Consider the following 13,786-nt stretch of genomic DNA (forward strand, 5'->3'; position numbering starts at 1 on the left):
CTCCAACTAAACAAAAATCAAGACCGCTCCACGAGCGGAAGGGTGACTACTAGCCTGACGATTGCTGTAAGGGCTGAGCGCTGAGGCCTGGCATGCCTGAAGGTCTATGTGGCGTTACGGCGAATGCCGGGACTGCGCGATCACGGGACGAATCGCCTTCGTCACGGTGTGACAATGATAGTACGCGGGCGCCGACTACAGTCTTGTCGCGTACCATTCCTTGTCTCCGACTTGACCAGTCTTGCCACTGATCGACTCGCCCTCGACCCCTGCCTCCCTTGTCACTTGTGATCACCTAGTCTACAACAACTATGAACGACACTTGGCACCGTGCCACCCTTCAACAAGCCACCGCACTCGTCGATCACGAACGCCTGCGCTCAAGATGGGCGCCTTCCCCTCAAGATTCAGCAGCTATTCTCCCAGGCGCCCTTACGCTTGGGAATTGCACCTTCTATGTCGAACAGGAATCGCAGGACACAACTCCAAGATCGACTTCACTTCGACTCGACGCCTCGTCGTGGCAAGACAGCAACGGACGAGAACTTGTATGTGATGAGAAGGCGCCCGTCGGCCATAACCTCGACATGCACAGCTATACTACGGCGGCATGCGTTCAAAGCCTCCCTGTCGAACTCCTGGTCATAATACTCGAGCTCGTTGTCGAACCCCACAAATCACACCACGGACATCAGCTTCGCAGCCTTACCGGGACATGCCGCATGTGGCGCGAGGTCGCTTTCTCCACGCCGACCCTCTGGACGACTATCCATCTCCACTGGTCAACCCTCTCACGACCATCGCCGCGTCGTCCGCGTGCCGCTCTTGTCGAGGCGCAATTGAAGTGGTCCGCCGACAGGCCAATCGACGTGTTCGTTCACGTAGAGGACTCTTCCGAGATCACTGGGTCCGCGAGCGAACCTTGGAAACTGCTCCTCAGAAGCTCATCCCGTTGGAAGACGGCTACAATCGTTGTGGACGGCGGAAATTGCGCTCACGAAATGTTGCGCCACCGTTTCGACCTCCAGTGGCCACTTCTCGAGAGTCTGAGACTACGAGTCGGGCCTACGGACGCCGACAGCAAGAGGCTATTGGAAATGTTTAACGGCGCGCCGAGGCTCCGTTACCTGCACGTCCTCAGTCGCTCGCCTTCGTTGCGAAGAATCATATTCAATGCGACATGGTCCCTGACAACACTCTCGCTGCTTGGATTTACGATCGGCAGCTGCCTGCAGCTAATCCGACTCAACAGCGCGACATTGAAGGTGCTCGAAGTAGCGGACATCCCGACAAACAAGGCTGCGACCACCAACGCATCGCCCCCTCGCGCATATCTACCAGCCTTGACGACCTTGCGGCTCGAAGCGAGAAGAGCATATAGATATCTATGCCCTCGGCTGCGTGTCCCGTCCTTGCAATGTCTCACCCTTTTCAAGCCTCATGGAAAATTCAATGCCGAGCCCGTGTTCGATATGATTGAACATTCGAGTGCAAGGCTGGTCCATCTCGGAGTCTACGACGCTAGTGCCGCACCGCAACGCGCTATCTTGCATCTCATGGCCGGCCTTCCTGACGTTGTTTCGCTGACTCTGAATGCTCGTCGCGATCGGACGCACCTGGACAAGGCCTTTTTCCTCGCGTTGACGCCCTCGGAAGACAATCCCAACTGTATTCTTCCTCGCCTACTGCAATTCTCGTTGTCAGTACCAAATGACGACGAACCGGAGCCTATGCCACATGAGGAACTCGAACAAACGTTCTATGATCTGCGACGCGAGGCAAGGGTCGTTGGCGGTCATACCTATCCAGCGCTGACGACGCGGACGCTGAGATTGCTGCCGGGTGTTTCCGACCAGTAGGTGATGAGATTCGTGTCTTGACCGATGTATATACACTGACGCATTACACACAGCACAATTACTGATAGGGATCAAGACATAGAAGAATACGCTCTTTTGGCGGACGGCATGAAGCACAAGGACAGTGTAGCTCGGCGAAGGCGCTCATGACATATGGTACTGTCAAAATCTGCATACTTACTGTCCGTGATAGTCTAGTAAAAGCATGCCTGAGTTGTTTGCATCGTGAAGCTTTGAAAACATGACTCACTAATGGGCTAGACTCGGGAAATTCAAGCTTATGTACAGTATCCCAAGCCCCGTTTGCGACCGTTTGTCGAAAAGGCCACCTCTGCGAAATTCAACCACGAGTGTATCACGTGATCATGTGTAGATTGATCTGCCGGTGTTTGTCACGCGTTTCTTGACCAACGACCACCATCATCTCCACCCCTGCATCCCTTGCAGCCATCCACACATCACTCCGAGCCCATTCCTTGTTCTCATGGCATATCTTACAGCGCTCGAAAACCGTGCGGCCGCCCTCGCGGGGCCCGATGTTCTGCGCTCTCCTTGGGCGCCCTCTGCCGAAGACGTGAAATCACTAGAGCAGATGCACTTTGACCTCGAGGAGTGCTTGCCGCAGCTGGGCGTCGATGTAAGGCAGACGGACGCTAGAGTGCGCGCACTCGAAAGAGCGCTGCGGCTATCTCGTCATCGACTGGAGTCTCTGAGGGCTCAGCAAGTGCGCGTCGCTCGACAGGCGAAGGTCTGCAAAGCCACTGCGAAGGCGTTCATACGAAGGCCGCCTATCGAGATCATGGTCATGATCTTCTCACTCGTCCTTGAGCCCGGAACGTCCTTCTACGGTCGCGAGCTGCATAGCATCACGGCCACTTGCTCCTGGTGGCGCTCCGTCGCGCTGTCTGCTCCGTCTCTTTGGTCAACGATTTGCCTTGCATGGTCCTCACTACACTTCGATGTACGGTACCCAAGAGCACCCAATGCCGCCCTCGTGCGCGCCCAACTCAAGCACTCCGCCAATGCGCCCCTCGATGTCACTGTGACGATGTACAATTTACGTGCCGGCGAATGTGCGCACGCCGCGTATGATGGTTCTTGGGCCGCTGTTCGCGAACAGTCGCATCGGTGGCGTACGGCTGACATATCTTGGTACTGCAACTCAGGCTGGCGGAATGCATCGGTATTAGCCCTTCCAATGCTCGAGAGGTTGACGATCACCGATCCACATGGGAAGGCTATCCCCTGCTTCGCAGATGCACCTAATCTCAGGACCGCCATAGTCGAAGGATTTAACCAAGCGACATGTCCTCAGCCGTGGAAGCTGACGACCCTCACACTTGACAACGTGTCCCCCGCGGATGCCATCCCTGTTCTTCAGCAACTCAGCCAGACGCTACAGAGCCTGCACATTCGACCATTATATCGGGATTACACGACTGCTTCTCGAAGCACATCCATCAGCTTTCCCGAGCTGTCTATCCTCGGCTTCGGTTCGCTCAAACAGTGCCAGGCGTTCTGCCCCCTCCTTACTGTCCCGATGCTAGAGAAACTATCCCTTGAAATGTCTGACTTCACTGCAGTGACTTGCAACGCCGCCGAGCATATTGTCGAGATGGTTCGCCGATCGTCGGCCTCCGTTATGGATCTGACCATTTGCCATCTCCACGCGGCTTCGAGCCAGTGTCTACTGCGTTTGCTCAAGGGCTTGCCGACATTGGAATTCTTACATCTATACGCGGATTCAGGCCATGAACTTCTCGACGACCAGTTCTTCTGCGCATTGACGCCAACCACAGAGAATCTCGACTGCCCGCTGCCCAACCTAGTAGAACTAGCAGTCACCGCTTCCATCGTCTATGACCCCGCCGGCGTGGACTTTGCAACGCTCCACCAAATGTTCAATGCCCTACGGAGGGAGGACGTGGTCATCAACGGCCAGCTGTACCCTGCTTTGGAGGAGCGCTCTCTCACGCGTAATCCCAACGATGACCTTTTGTGAGTATCAGCTTTCATTCGAGTGCAAATTGCGGGGCTGATTGTTGTGCTAGCGTTGCCTATGACAGCGACGATGACGATGAAGAATACGTCCCGAACCCGACAGACACCGACGATGAGACAGACTATTCGATGAGTATATCTGACGACGAGGACGAGTCGCAGAGCGACCTCGAGATCTTCGGAGCGCGTTGAAGCAGGCATAGTTATGCGGTGAGCGGCAATACCTTCCTGAAGGCTATATCGTTGATCTGAATTGTGGTCTTCCAGATTCTGTCTTTATCACGAAGCTCAACGTTGCGGGGTAATAGGTAGTTAGATCAGTGCACCCGTGTGTTGTGGGTCCAGACCATTTTTTCCTGTTTTGAAAGTCGCATGGCGACGCGTGCAGCAGCGCATGAGCCATCTTCTCACCATCCTCGTCCAACTGCAATGAGACGAAGCCCCAGCTCCAACAACTTGAAGCTATGCCGATACGCACTGAAGACTGACCGCTATCGTCCATCGATAGCCTGGATCGTGACTCGATGCTGAAGCGAGCCTCGTGGCTTCTCGCTCCCAAAGTCCTGTTAATGGCATTGCTCTGAAACCCTGTGGCCTGCCCTTATCCGCGTGCCCTCACCTTCTCAGCTCATACGCCTCGTGGGGTGGCCTTTATAACCCCAGTGACGCACAGACTGCCACCCAGACTCTTTCTTGCTCCCTTGACGCTACTGAGCGCCGATACCCTCTTATCACGACCCTCAGCCCATCGATACCAGGACGCATTCGACGATGTACGAACTCACGGTGCGTGGCTGCTTACGAGGAGCTTCGCTAGGTGTCTGACTATGCCTCAGAATCAGACGCGCGAAGTAGACCTCTGCAATCTCTTCATGAACATCAAGCTCGACTCAGTGAGCGACCATGTCATTTGCGAGCCCTCCATTGTTCTGACCACACTCTCGAGCAAGGATCACGTTCACGCAAAGCGCGGTACGGCGCGACCTCTGGACGACGTGGTTATGAGCGACGCGGAGACAGAGCAGGTATGGGGATCCTACATCGTATGCCACTCCAATCGACGACTGACTAAACTCCCCGCCACCCTAGTCGGACGCCGACTCGGACTGCTCGGCGCACGGCGCCACCGACAACGCATGCTCGCAGTCGCCGCCCCTGCATGGCTGCGCCTTCCTGCAAGTCGTGCAGCAGCAGCTGCAAAACTACGCCACCACAAACGGTGCGTGCGGCCACTCTATCCTCTCTCAATCTCCCTCTCCTTGCAGTCTCATATCCATACTCATCATTCGACAGGCGAGTACCTGGAAGCCATCTTCACGCACCGGCAAATGTACATGCTCTCGCCCTCCGCGCACGCTGAATGCGCTCATGCGTTCACCGAGCTCGCGGGAGCCCTCGAGCAGCGCGCGTGGCGCGCCGACCGCGATGCGGACGCGGAGGCTGTCGCGGCATTCCGCCATGAATCCTGGCTCATGGGTGGTCCCCGTGTGCGTTGAAAGTTGTCTGCCACCTGCGCTGGGTAAGCTTGAAGCAGCCCTCCTCAGCTATGGGGTGACAGCTCCGCGTCGAGATCCTTAGCGCCGTTGCGACAGTGTATCTACTGTATAGGCATGTATAGTAGGCCTGACATCAGCTGGACTGCTGTCCTATAATGAATATTCTACTCTCCGTGACTTGCCTTTGCCCTTGCCTTGAGCTAAGCCTGAATACTGTATGCCAAAGGTGAAACATAGCTCGCTGAGAATTAGGCGCCCGATGATGGCGGCGATCTCCTGGGACGCGGCTCGCGTTTCACCACCCGCCATCATGTTCCCCCACCGCCGCAGATGCTTACGAGCGCTTGACCTCTCCTCTGCTCCACCACTGGACCGCCTTGGAGGCCGCTGACACGTCCCGAGGCTCTCGGGGAGACAGGCTGAAGGCCCCCACCATTTCCGCGCTGAAGTCGGACGCGCCTGACGCGCCCGAACCCTCTATATCTGGTTAGCGTGCGCCTCAGCGTCAACGGGATTCCCAGGAAGAAGGACAGCAGTGCCATATATTCAGTGCACAACGGGCCTCAACTTGACGTTGACTATTGAGGAGAGAAGTACACCATCGAGCACCTGGAGCCAATATGCTACGCGTCCTCCGTGCGTCTGCCCTCATTCTTTCGCTCGAAGACGCGCTGAACAGTATTCCCCACCAATCCAGGCTCACGGCACTCCCAAGCGCCTCAGCCTCAGCAACCGACACATGCGTCGACCATGCCCGTAGAGGGCACGATCGCGGACGAGGGGAACGGTGCCGCGCGCCTCGATCTGAACCGCGTTCAGCAGCGGAGACGTGCGTGGATTTCTTTCAGTCGCGATTGACTGAGCTAAAGCGACTGGCTGTTGCAGAAACCCAAGAAGAACAAGATCAAGAGGATGACCGGGAGCGGAAGAAGGCGATGAAGGAGCTGGTGCAGTCGTGGATGGACAGGCTGCAGCTCATTTCTGTGATCGTGCGTTTGTTGAACTGCTTGTACTGTCCCCAGGCTCAAAGTTACTTTTGCTCTACTTCACCTGGGTCCTGCTCTGTTCCCTCGAGTGCAGACCACGTTCTTCGCGTCTACCGAAGCTGGGTTACTGCAGGTCGTTGCGCCCAGTGATCCGAGTGACATGAGTGCCACCGAAAGTGCGGCCAATGCGGGTGTACTTGGCGCGCTTGTGTTGCATACGAATGCTGGTACGCTCATTCTTTCATCTCAGGTGTCAATGGAAGTTGACCCAGTTCAAGCAATCCTATCATTCCTCGCCTCCTTCCTTCTCGTCCGGTACAAGGTCGAAGAGGCCAAGAAGGAAGAGATGAAGATCGAGTATGCGGCGAGCGATCACGACCACTCGGACGCAGGGAGTGAACACCCGGACGCACCCTCCTACGAGGGAACGGACATCGAGAAGGGGCCCGTGACGATCGAGATGACCGCGTCCGAGCCAAGCACCAAGCGCGATGCCCCAGTTCCCATGAGCAGGACGGGAAGCAACCCTGCCAAGGCGCGAAGTAATGCTACGAACAATGGAAGCAACCCCACCCTGTCTGTGCACAACCTCAAGCGTCCGCCCGTGACAGTGACGAGTCCCTCGCCAATCTCACCCTCGCAGACGCATTCGATTTCGAACCCGTCGTTTGCGTCGCCGTTGGCGAGTCTGCGGGCGATGAATTCGAGCGAGCGGCGGCAAACGCTGTCGGAGCCGCCTATCTTCCACGCGAACCCACACTTAGAGCAAGTAGGCCCGTTTGCGATGCTGCAGCCGCCAACGCATCTGTTGAGTCGGCGAGTTCTTTCGACAATTCCGGGAAGTACGGGTCGAGCTGAACCATCCCTTCCAGGTGTCATGCTCTATGTTTATGGCTGAGTGCGCTCGGGTTTGTGCTCGCTATCATGGGTATCGCCTGCTTTGCTTGGAGCCGGACGACGGTGAGTGCATACCGCAGAAAGGCAGCGTATCTATATATTGACGCCATTCCAGACCGGCGTGGCGATCTTCACGACGGCGCTTATTGGTGGGTCGGCATTGGCTTCAGGGCTTGTTTTCCTATACCCCTCGACATGATGATACCTCCTTGCACGTCGCGTACGATGAAGACACTTCGCTCGCTTGACTTGAACTTGCGTCCAACGATGTTCCTGCGTTGGGCCGACTCCGGATCTCGGTGCACGTTCGATCTTGTTCCGAAGTTCAACAAGCTAAATGTTCCGTCCGAGCACATGGCACCAACGTGGTTTCTTCCGTTCCATTTCACCCCCGTCGCCTCGGCCAGGGCGCAGAGGACGTCGATGAGATGGTAGCGGTCGTGTGCTGGGCGTGTCTATTCCATGCCACGACGCCGCAGCGCGGTTGCGGGGTGCTTCTATGACTACTGGTGAGCGTGGAGGCCTATCCAGACTTCCAAAGCTGAGCTAGAGAGACTGGCGGGGTCCCCGGACAGTGATCGACGAAAGCATGTGCCCGGCGTCAGGGGTAGCCGCGGCGCCCCCCTGTATTTCCAACTAAATTTCCCCCGCCTCCTCCTCTATCTTCCTGCCAGCATCTTCTCCACCTCGTCGTTGTCTCTAGCGCCCAGCATGCCGGGCACGCACCACCTTCCTTCGAAGAATCGGCTCAACATCAGGCTCAATGAGTCCGCGGTGTTCCTGCGCGCGTCGGAGGGGAGTCGGCGCAGGCAGGCGCACTCGCAGCCGTCTATGCTGCGCGGGCTGCTTATTCTCGATCTCGTCAAGCCTACCAAGATCAGCTCAATAGAGCTCGAGCTCTCTGCGAAGGCGTCCACGGCCTGGCCAGAAGGTGCGTCACAGTAGCCGTGCCTGGTCAATAGATACTGACTTGGCGTTCTTATCAGGCGTAGGCGCCCGACGGGTCGAGGTATCGGAGACGCACAAGGTTTTCTCAGCGACTACAGTCTACTTTCGCGCGTCTGCTGATGGACCGCGCCGTGGAGTCTCCGTTGGACCAGGCATCAATCTGAACGACGACGATCATGAGCGCGACTTCGAATGGCGGCGCGGGCGCCAAACTGCCCGCACCCGATCCCCCTCCCCCGTCCGCGAGCGCGAGGCTGAAAATGGCGCGGAGCTGCAGCCCACGTCCTCGCGTACGAGCTCCGACTCCTCGGACTACTACTCTGCCCCGATCACCCGCGTCGCGCGCGGGCAGAGCCTTGACGCCGCCAACTTCAGCCGCCACCCGCACTCGCACCACCAGAGCGAGATCGCGCCACCCTATACGCCCCCGTATACGCCAAAGTCTACCCGCTCGGGGGATCTCATGATGAGCCCCACGGCTGCGGGCTCGCTTGGGCAGCTCCCCCAAATCCATGAGGACCCATCGCGACCGGCCGAGGATCCGACGCGCACCCTGGAAGACATGCGCGCGGCGCTAATGGCGGAGCTGGGCCCGGAGGCTGGCGTCCCTCGAAGCAGTGAGTCCTCTTGGTTTGCTGCAAGGATGTAATGCGTCTGAACGGACAGACTTAATTTCACAGCTTCTGCGTTGATGAACTCGTCTGGTTCTGCTTTGCATACGCCAAATTCGGGATTGCCGACAACCTCGTCTGGTTCGAGTCTTCACTCCCTACGCGATCACTCGAGCTCGCGTCACATCCCGTCGAGCGACTACATCGACAGCCCCATGTCCCATAGCCGCTCTCGCACCACGACGATCGCCACCCCACCTCTCTCACCCGAGGACCGCAGCCCCAGTCGCGAAGAACGTGGGCGCAATGGCCGCCGGCGTTCCAGCCGCTTCAGCCTCTCTACCATGTCGACTGCACTTCTGGACGCGGTCCGGTCCAAGTCCCGTAGCACCCGCCGCCCGTCTCCTCCGCCAGACGTAACACCCATCAGGCGAGGGCGAGCAATGGAACGGGGTGCATACGACCGGGAGGAATCAGGGTCTGCTGTCCGTTCAAAAGAGCGCTCCAGGCTTGGGAAAGTCGGCGGCCTGTTTGGGCTCGAAAAGTCTGTCGTGCACGAAGAACAGTCACCGGGTCCGGCAGGGAACGCGGAGTGGAAAGAGTTCAGGCCAGGTGGGTGTGGCATTCGTCTTGGGTTGCGGTTCATCGCCAGGGAGACTGACTGATTGTTCTTGCTTTGCCGTAGGCACGTACACGTATCCGATCTCGTTCACCATTCCTGGAGATGCGCCGCCGACTCTGCGTTGCGACTACGGGTCCGTGATATGGCGGTTGAAGGCGAACGTGCATCGGCCGGGAACGTTTACGTCCAAGCTATCCGACCAACGCGAGGTGATGATGATCCATTGTCCCATGGAAGAGGATACGGAAGACACCGAGAATATCATCGTCGAGCGGCAGTGGGATCAGCAGCTGCAGTACCTCATTACCATCTCGGGCCGCAGCTTCTACATCGGCGGCTCGATACCTGTCTCGGTGACCCTCATGCCGCTCATGAAAGTCAAGATGTACCGGTTCGCTGTATTTTTGGAAGGTTAGTCGCGATCCTTTTCTCAAGCCCTTCGGTCTACTGACGACATGCGCAGAAAAAGTAGAATACTATCATCAACGACGGCTCTCGCGCACAGATCCTATCTCCCGCGTTCTCCTTCTCTCGGTCAAACACGATGGCGAGAAACCCATTCCTCTAATCCCTATCGACTCCGACGACCCGCAAGCCTTCCTCGAATCGCCTATGCGCGAGCTCACCGAGCCTGATGAGGACCTCTCAGAGTTCGCCTCCAACCTCATGGGCCCCGGACCGTGGTCCTTCCACAAGGACGTCCCGATGCCCAAGTCGTGCAATGTACTCCGCTTCTCGAATAAGAACAAGTCGAGCAATATTCACATCACTCATACCCTCAAGGTGCTCGTGCGCGTCGAGCGGGGGGACGACCTGCATATCGACCCGAAGACGGGTAAGCGGAAACTCTTCGATATCGTGGTGCAGAGCCCGGTGCAGGTGTTGTCGGTGAGTGCCGCCCTTCAAATCAAATATCAATGTCAAAGGCTGACGAATGTCTCAGTGCCGTTGCAACCCTGAATGGACTGCCTTACCACGATACTCGGAGACCTTCCAGGGCGCTCTCGAGGATACGAACATGGACGATTGCCCCTGCGCCGAGCACGAGCGCCAGCAGCACGCCCCAAAGCTCGTCCTCGAGCGCACCGCGACCAAGGCTTCCTCCGACTCGTCCCTTTCGACCGTCTCCGCCATCGACAGCACGCCCATCAACCCCGCGTCGATGCCGTCGCTGCGGTCTCGCGAGATGGATGCGCTCATGGAGCGCAACGTGCGCTTCGAGCGCTTGGTGTCAGGCATGGAGACGGAGGCGGGCGATGCGCCGCCAGCGTACGGAGAGGCTGTTTAGATGGATGGATAGACAATTTAGAGCTTGGATAATTGTGGATGTCTGTTCGTCTTCTGGACTTGTGGGTTCATTTGTGGACTGTGCTTATGTATGTACATGGATCGCCCTAGGCGAGTAATTGATGTTCATTGTGGCTCATGAAATACGAAAGATTAACACGAATTGGTGGTACAGAGAGACGTAAGGAGATGATGGAACAAGTGAGTACAGTAACAGTTACAGTTGAGTGTCAAAGCTTTTTAAGCTCGCGGACAATGCACGTCTAGGCCTTTGAATCTAGCGAGTAACGTTGACCGAAGACGCCCTCCTCCATGGCCTTGATCTCTGCGAAGATCGATCAGCGTCGACAACGCCCGCGATAGCATGATACTTACGAAGCGCAACGTGCTTCGAGTGGAATCTACAGAGTGCCAGATTTCCTGTGACTTGGTCAGCCGCGAGGTACTATAAGCTTGAAAGGAGAGAGAACGCACCCATCATGGCGAATAACCCCTTCGGCCCCAGGTCGCGATAGCAGCCCTTAAGCTCGCCCTCTTCGTCCAGGCCCCAGATGGGCTTGACACGGCTCGTAAGCTCTTCACCGCATACGCGGCGGATGGCGTGGCGGACGGAGCCAATGCTACGTAGGATGCAGCGTTAGAAGAACATCCTTGTGTGATAGAAGAATATACATACCCCGTGGCGAAGATAACAACGTCTGCAGGCAGCTCACTACCGTCGTCGAACTTGAGCCCGGTCGGGGTGAAAGTCTCGATATGCGGACCGCTCTTCAACTTGATCTTGCCGTCAATGATGAGTTGGCTTGCGCCAACATCTGCACGAAAGAGCCTTGAGCTTGCGCGCTCGATATTCTGTTGAGAGCTTGCCTAAATAGTAGCCGCCTGCGCGCTCCCAAGCGAGCAGCAGGAAACCCGCGTCCTTGTACCCCATGTTGGTGCGGAATCCAACACGCTTCAAGCCATCGAGCAGTTCCCTGGAAAGACGCGTTAACGTCGAATGATACTTGGTGACAGAAAACTCACTTGTCCGCCTCGGCGATCTGGATTGCGAGGCGCTTGGCGAGCTCGAACATGACAAGATTGGGGAATGCCGCGTTGAGACGGTCAGCAACGTCGACGGGAGGTCCGTCCTCCGTGTAAAGGCCTGCGAAGATGGCATTAGACAGTATGGATAACGTCACGGCGTCGCGTACCCTTATGCAAAATGGGGAAGCCGTTCTTGGTGGTCATCACATACGTAGAGCTTCTCTGATAGAGGGTCACATCTACGAGGGTCATGAGCTGAATCAGGAGGTCCGCTCGGATCAGGCTCACCTATGCCCTGTCTATAATAGTCGGACGCGATGTCATGCGCTAGGATATCTCAGCAATCATAACGCTTACCTCTAGCACGAGACTCACCAGAAGTACAAGCCCCAACGATAACGACCTTCTTCCCCGCATGATCGGAGGCCCGCTTGTGGGACGTCGAGTGAAGGATCTGCCCCTTGAACTCGTCCTACGGTAGCGTGAGTAGCGGTTGGTTTTTGGCGCTTCAGACGTACCATGCCCGGATATTTGGGGAGCTCGGCATACCCGTCACCAACACCGGGAGCGAAGACGAAGTACTTGACGTTAAAGATGCGCTCTGTGCCGTCTGCGCGCCGCACCAAAATGTTCCACATATCCGTCTGCGGGTCCTGATCGGCTTGAACAACGGTCGTCCCTGTCCAGACGTTGAGCTCAAGAGCGTCCGCGTATGCTTCCAGCCAATTCGCGAGCTGCAGTAAGATGTATAGGTAAGAGAAAGTAGCTCAGGGTGCAACGCGTGCTTACCTTTCGAGCGGGCGTGTATACGGGCCACGTAGAAGGGAAACTGAGGTCGGAGATCAGGGACAGGCTTCATGAGAATGAAGGGAGATACTGACGGTATGTACGGCATATGGTCGTACCCTATGACCATGGTCAGTGCAACGCGCTTGAAGGAAAGACGTCGGCTACGTACAGACTGGATCGTGCAAGCACAGCGCATCGTATCTGCGCGCTGTGTCAGTTCAAGTGATTTGATATGCTGCAAGTTCGCGCACCTATTCCTCCAATTGTCGCCCACTCGCATGTTCTTGTCGACAGCGAGAGTCAAGACACCAAGGGCCTTCAAACGCGCCGCCAGCTCCAGCCCACTTTGCCCGGCGCCCATGATCAGCACCGTGGGGTTCGTATTCTCGAACGCCAGCTCCTGCTTCCGCTGGGCCTCCCATAGACCATGATTGGGATTAGGATTCCTGTGCGGTCCAGCCCTCTCTGGAAAACCCTTCAAGTCCTCCAAGTTGGTGAACAGTATCGCGCACTTCCAGGGTCCAGTCTTCTGTGGTACGAGGCGAAGGACGCCGGAAGCAAGCCCGACATCCGTCTCGAAGGTGAACAGCGCGTTAACCCAGACGAGATCCGTGTACTGGCGGAAAAAGCCTGCTGAGCCGGGCGTCAAGCGAAAGTCGCGTGGGTGCATAACGGGCAGCTGATCGGTGAGGAAGCTCCTGATCTTGTCGGCGCCATGGAACGTGCGAAAGTCCCAGGTGAGGGCGAGGATGTCGCGCCAGTAAGAGCCATAGATGAACAGATCGACGGTGGCGGCTGCATCGCCGGCGCTTGCGGCGCGGGTGAACTGGTCGAACCATTCGGTGGCTAACGCGTTCGCATCGACTTCGCCATCGGCTACAGTCGTGCCAAGGGTATCAAGCGTGGGGAGGGTGGTAGGAGGGAAAGTCTGGGGTTGAGCCATTGGAGATGGGCTATCAGTGAGGGTACGTCGACCTGCACTCAGTTTATATAGCGGGAGGTCGGATAAGGCGTCGTTCGTACCCGGTTTACGCACCTGAAGAGCCCCATGACTATCGACGTAGAACACAGGGTAGGACGAGCATTACGTCGGGGGGCTTGTGAGGTGCGATCATCTGCTCCGGCAGCGTGAAATAAGCGGAGAGGACAAGACGGGGAATGAATTGGGATCACGAGTCGACCCGAGAGCATCCCTGTGACATCTTTGACTTCGGGGAACCACTGCTTAAGCAGAAAGACCAGCTTTGATATCGTTCAAAGTGAG

The 13,786-nt window shown here is 56.9% G+C and overlaps 6 protein-coding genes across 6 annotated transcripts; 5 read left to right on the forward strand and 1 right to left on the reverse strand.

The window, feature by feature from the left end:
- Window positions 1-311: 311 nt before the first annotated feature.
- SCHCODRAFT_02669390 (uncharacterized protein) lies at window positions 312-1,859 on the forward strand (the record flags this gene model as incomplete). The annotated part of the gene is made up of 1 exon (XM_003030607.2): window positions 312-1,859. The coding sequence occupies one exon, from the start codon at window positions 312-314 to the stop codon at window positions 1,857-1,859; it is 1,548 nt and encodes a 515-aa protein (XP_003030653.1).
- A 412-nt stretch (window positions 1,860-2,271) lies between these two features.
- On the forward strand, window positions 2,272-4,271 carry SCHCODRAFT_02546527 (uncharacterized protein). The gene is made up of 3 exons (XM_003030606.3): window positions 2,272-3,857; window positions 3,911-4,070; window positions 4,128-4,271. The coding sequence occupies exons 1-2, from the start codon at window positions 2,344-2,346 to the stop codon at window positions 4,050-4,052; spliced, it is 1,656 nt and encodes a 551-aa protein (XP_003030652.1). The 5' UTR covers window positions 2,272-2,343; the 3' UTR covers window positions 4,053-4,070; window positions 4,128-4,271.
- Window positions 4,272-4,299: 28 nt separating this feature from the next.
- Window positions 4,300-5,539, forward strand: SCHCODRAFT_02631148 (uncharacterized protein). The gene is made up of 5 exons (XM_003030605.2): window positions 4,300-4,646; window positions 4,697-4,753; window positions 4,811-4,885; window positions 4,950-5,079; window positions 5,154-5,539. The coding sequence occupies exons 1-5, from the start codon at window positions 4,632-4,634 to the stop codon at window positions 5,354-5,356; spliced, it is 480 nt and encodes a 159-aa protein (XP_003030651.2). The 5' UTR covers window positions 4,300-4,631; the 3' UTR covers window positions 5,357-5,539.
- Window positions 5,540-5,658: 119 nt separating this feature from the next.
- On the forward strand, window positions 5,659-7,487 carry SCHCODRAFT_02631151 (uncharacterized protein). Its single transcript, XM_003030604.2, has 7 exons — window positions 5,659-5,992; window positions 6,054-6,185; window positions 6,242-6,345; window positions 6,437-6,569; window positions 6,621-7,158; window positions 7,215-7,302; window positions 7,355-7,487. Exons 1-7 carry the CDS (start codon window positions 5,977-5,979, stop codon window positions 7,436-7,438), a joined length of 1,095 nt encoding a protein of 364 aa, XP_003030650.1. The 5' UTR covers window positions 5,659-5,976; the 3' UTR covers window positions 7,439-7,487.
- A 583-nt stretch (window positions 7,488-8,070) lies between these two features.
- SCHCODRAFT_02509259 (uncharacterized protein) lies at window positions 8,071-10,708 on the forward strand (the record flags this gene model as incomplete). Its single annotated transcript, XM_003030603.2, has 6 exons — window positions 8,071-8,170; window positions 8,226-8,804; window positions 8,868-9,410; window positions 9,484-9,831; window positions 9,884-10,308; window positions 10,364-10,708. 6 exons carry the CDS (start codon window positions 8,071-8,073, stop codon window positions 10,706-10,708), a joined length of 2,340 nt encoding a protein of 779 aa, XP_003030649.1.
- Window positions 10,709-10,820: 112 nt separating this feature from the next.
- On the reverse strand, window positions 10,821-13,465 carry SCHCODRAFT_0257768 (FAD/NAD(P)-binding domain-containing protein; the record flags this gene model as incomplete). The annotated part of the gene is made up of 14 exons (XM_003030172.1): window positions 10,821-11,032; window positions 11,083-11,127; window positions 11,182-11,327; window positions 11,384-11,522; window positions 11,575-11,681; window positions 11,731-11,851; window positions 11,901-11,972; window positions 12,022-12,060; window positions 12,109-12,205; window positions 12,252-12,467; window positions 12,523-12,562; window positions 12,615-12,639; window positions 12,692-12,723; window positions 12,774-13,465. 14 exons carry the CDS (start codon window positions 13,463-13,465, stop codon window positions 10,971-10,973), a joined length of 1,833 nt encoding a protein of 610 aa, XP_003030218.1. The 3' UTR covers window positions 10,821-10,970.
- Between the last annotated feature and the right edge of the window lie 321 nt (window positions 13,466-13,786).

The sequence above is a fragment of the Schizophyllum commune genome (assembly GCF_000143185.2).
Source record: "Schizophyllum commune H4-8 unplaced genomic scaffold SCHCOscaffold_8, whole genome shotgun sequence".
Classification (NCBI taxonomy): Eukaryota; Fungi; Basidiomycota; class Agaricomycetes; order Agaricales; family Schizophyllaceae; genus Schizophyllum; species Schizophyllum commune.

What these genes read in the sequence shown, in the direction of transcription:
- SCHCODRAFT_02546527 (XM_003030606.3), top strand. Translation starts at nt 2,344, where the DNA reads ATGGCATATCTTACAGCGCTCGAAAACCGTGCGGCCGCCCTCGCGGGG. An exon ending in AATCCCAACGATGACCTTTT is followed by an intron (nt 3,858 to 3,910) that starts GTGAGTATCAGC and finishes TTGTTGTGCTAG; the next exon opens with CGTTGCCTATGACAGCGACG.
- SCHCODRAFT_02631148 (XM_003030605.2), top strand. An exon ending in GCGACGCGGAGACAGAGCAG is followed by an intron (nt 4,886 to 4,949) that starts GTATGGGGATCC and finishes CCGCCACCCTAG; the next exon opens with TCGGACGCCGACTCGGACTG. An exon ending in AAACTACGCCACCACAAACG is followed by an intron (nt 5,080 to 5,153) that starts GTGCGTGCGGCC and finishes ATCATTCGACAG; the next exon opens with GCGAGTACCTGGAAGCCATC.
- SCHCODRAFT_02631151 (XM_003030604.2), top strand. An exon ending in CCGCGTTCAGCAGCGGAGAC is followed by an intron (nt 6,186 to 6,241) that starts GTGCGTGGATTT and finishes TGGCTGTTGCAG; the next exon opens with AAACCCAAGAAGAACAAGAT. An exon ending in TTGCTTGGAGCCGGACGACG is followed by an intron (nt 7,303 to 7,354) that starts GTGAGTGCATAC and finishes ACGCCATTCCAG; the next exon opens with ACCGGCGTGGCGATCTTCAC.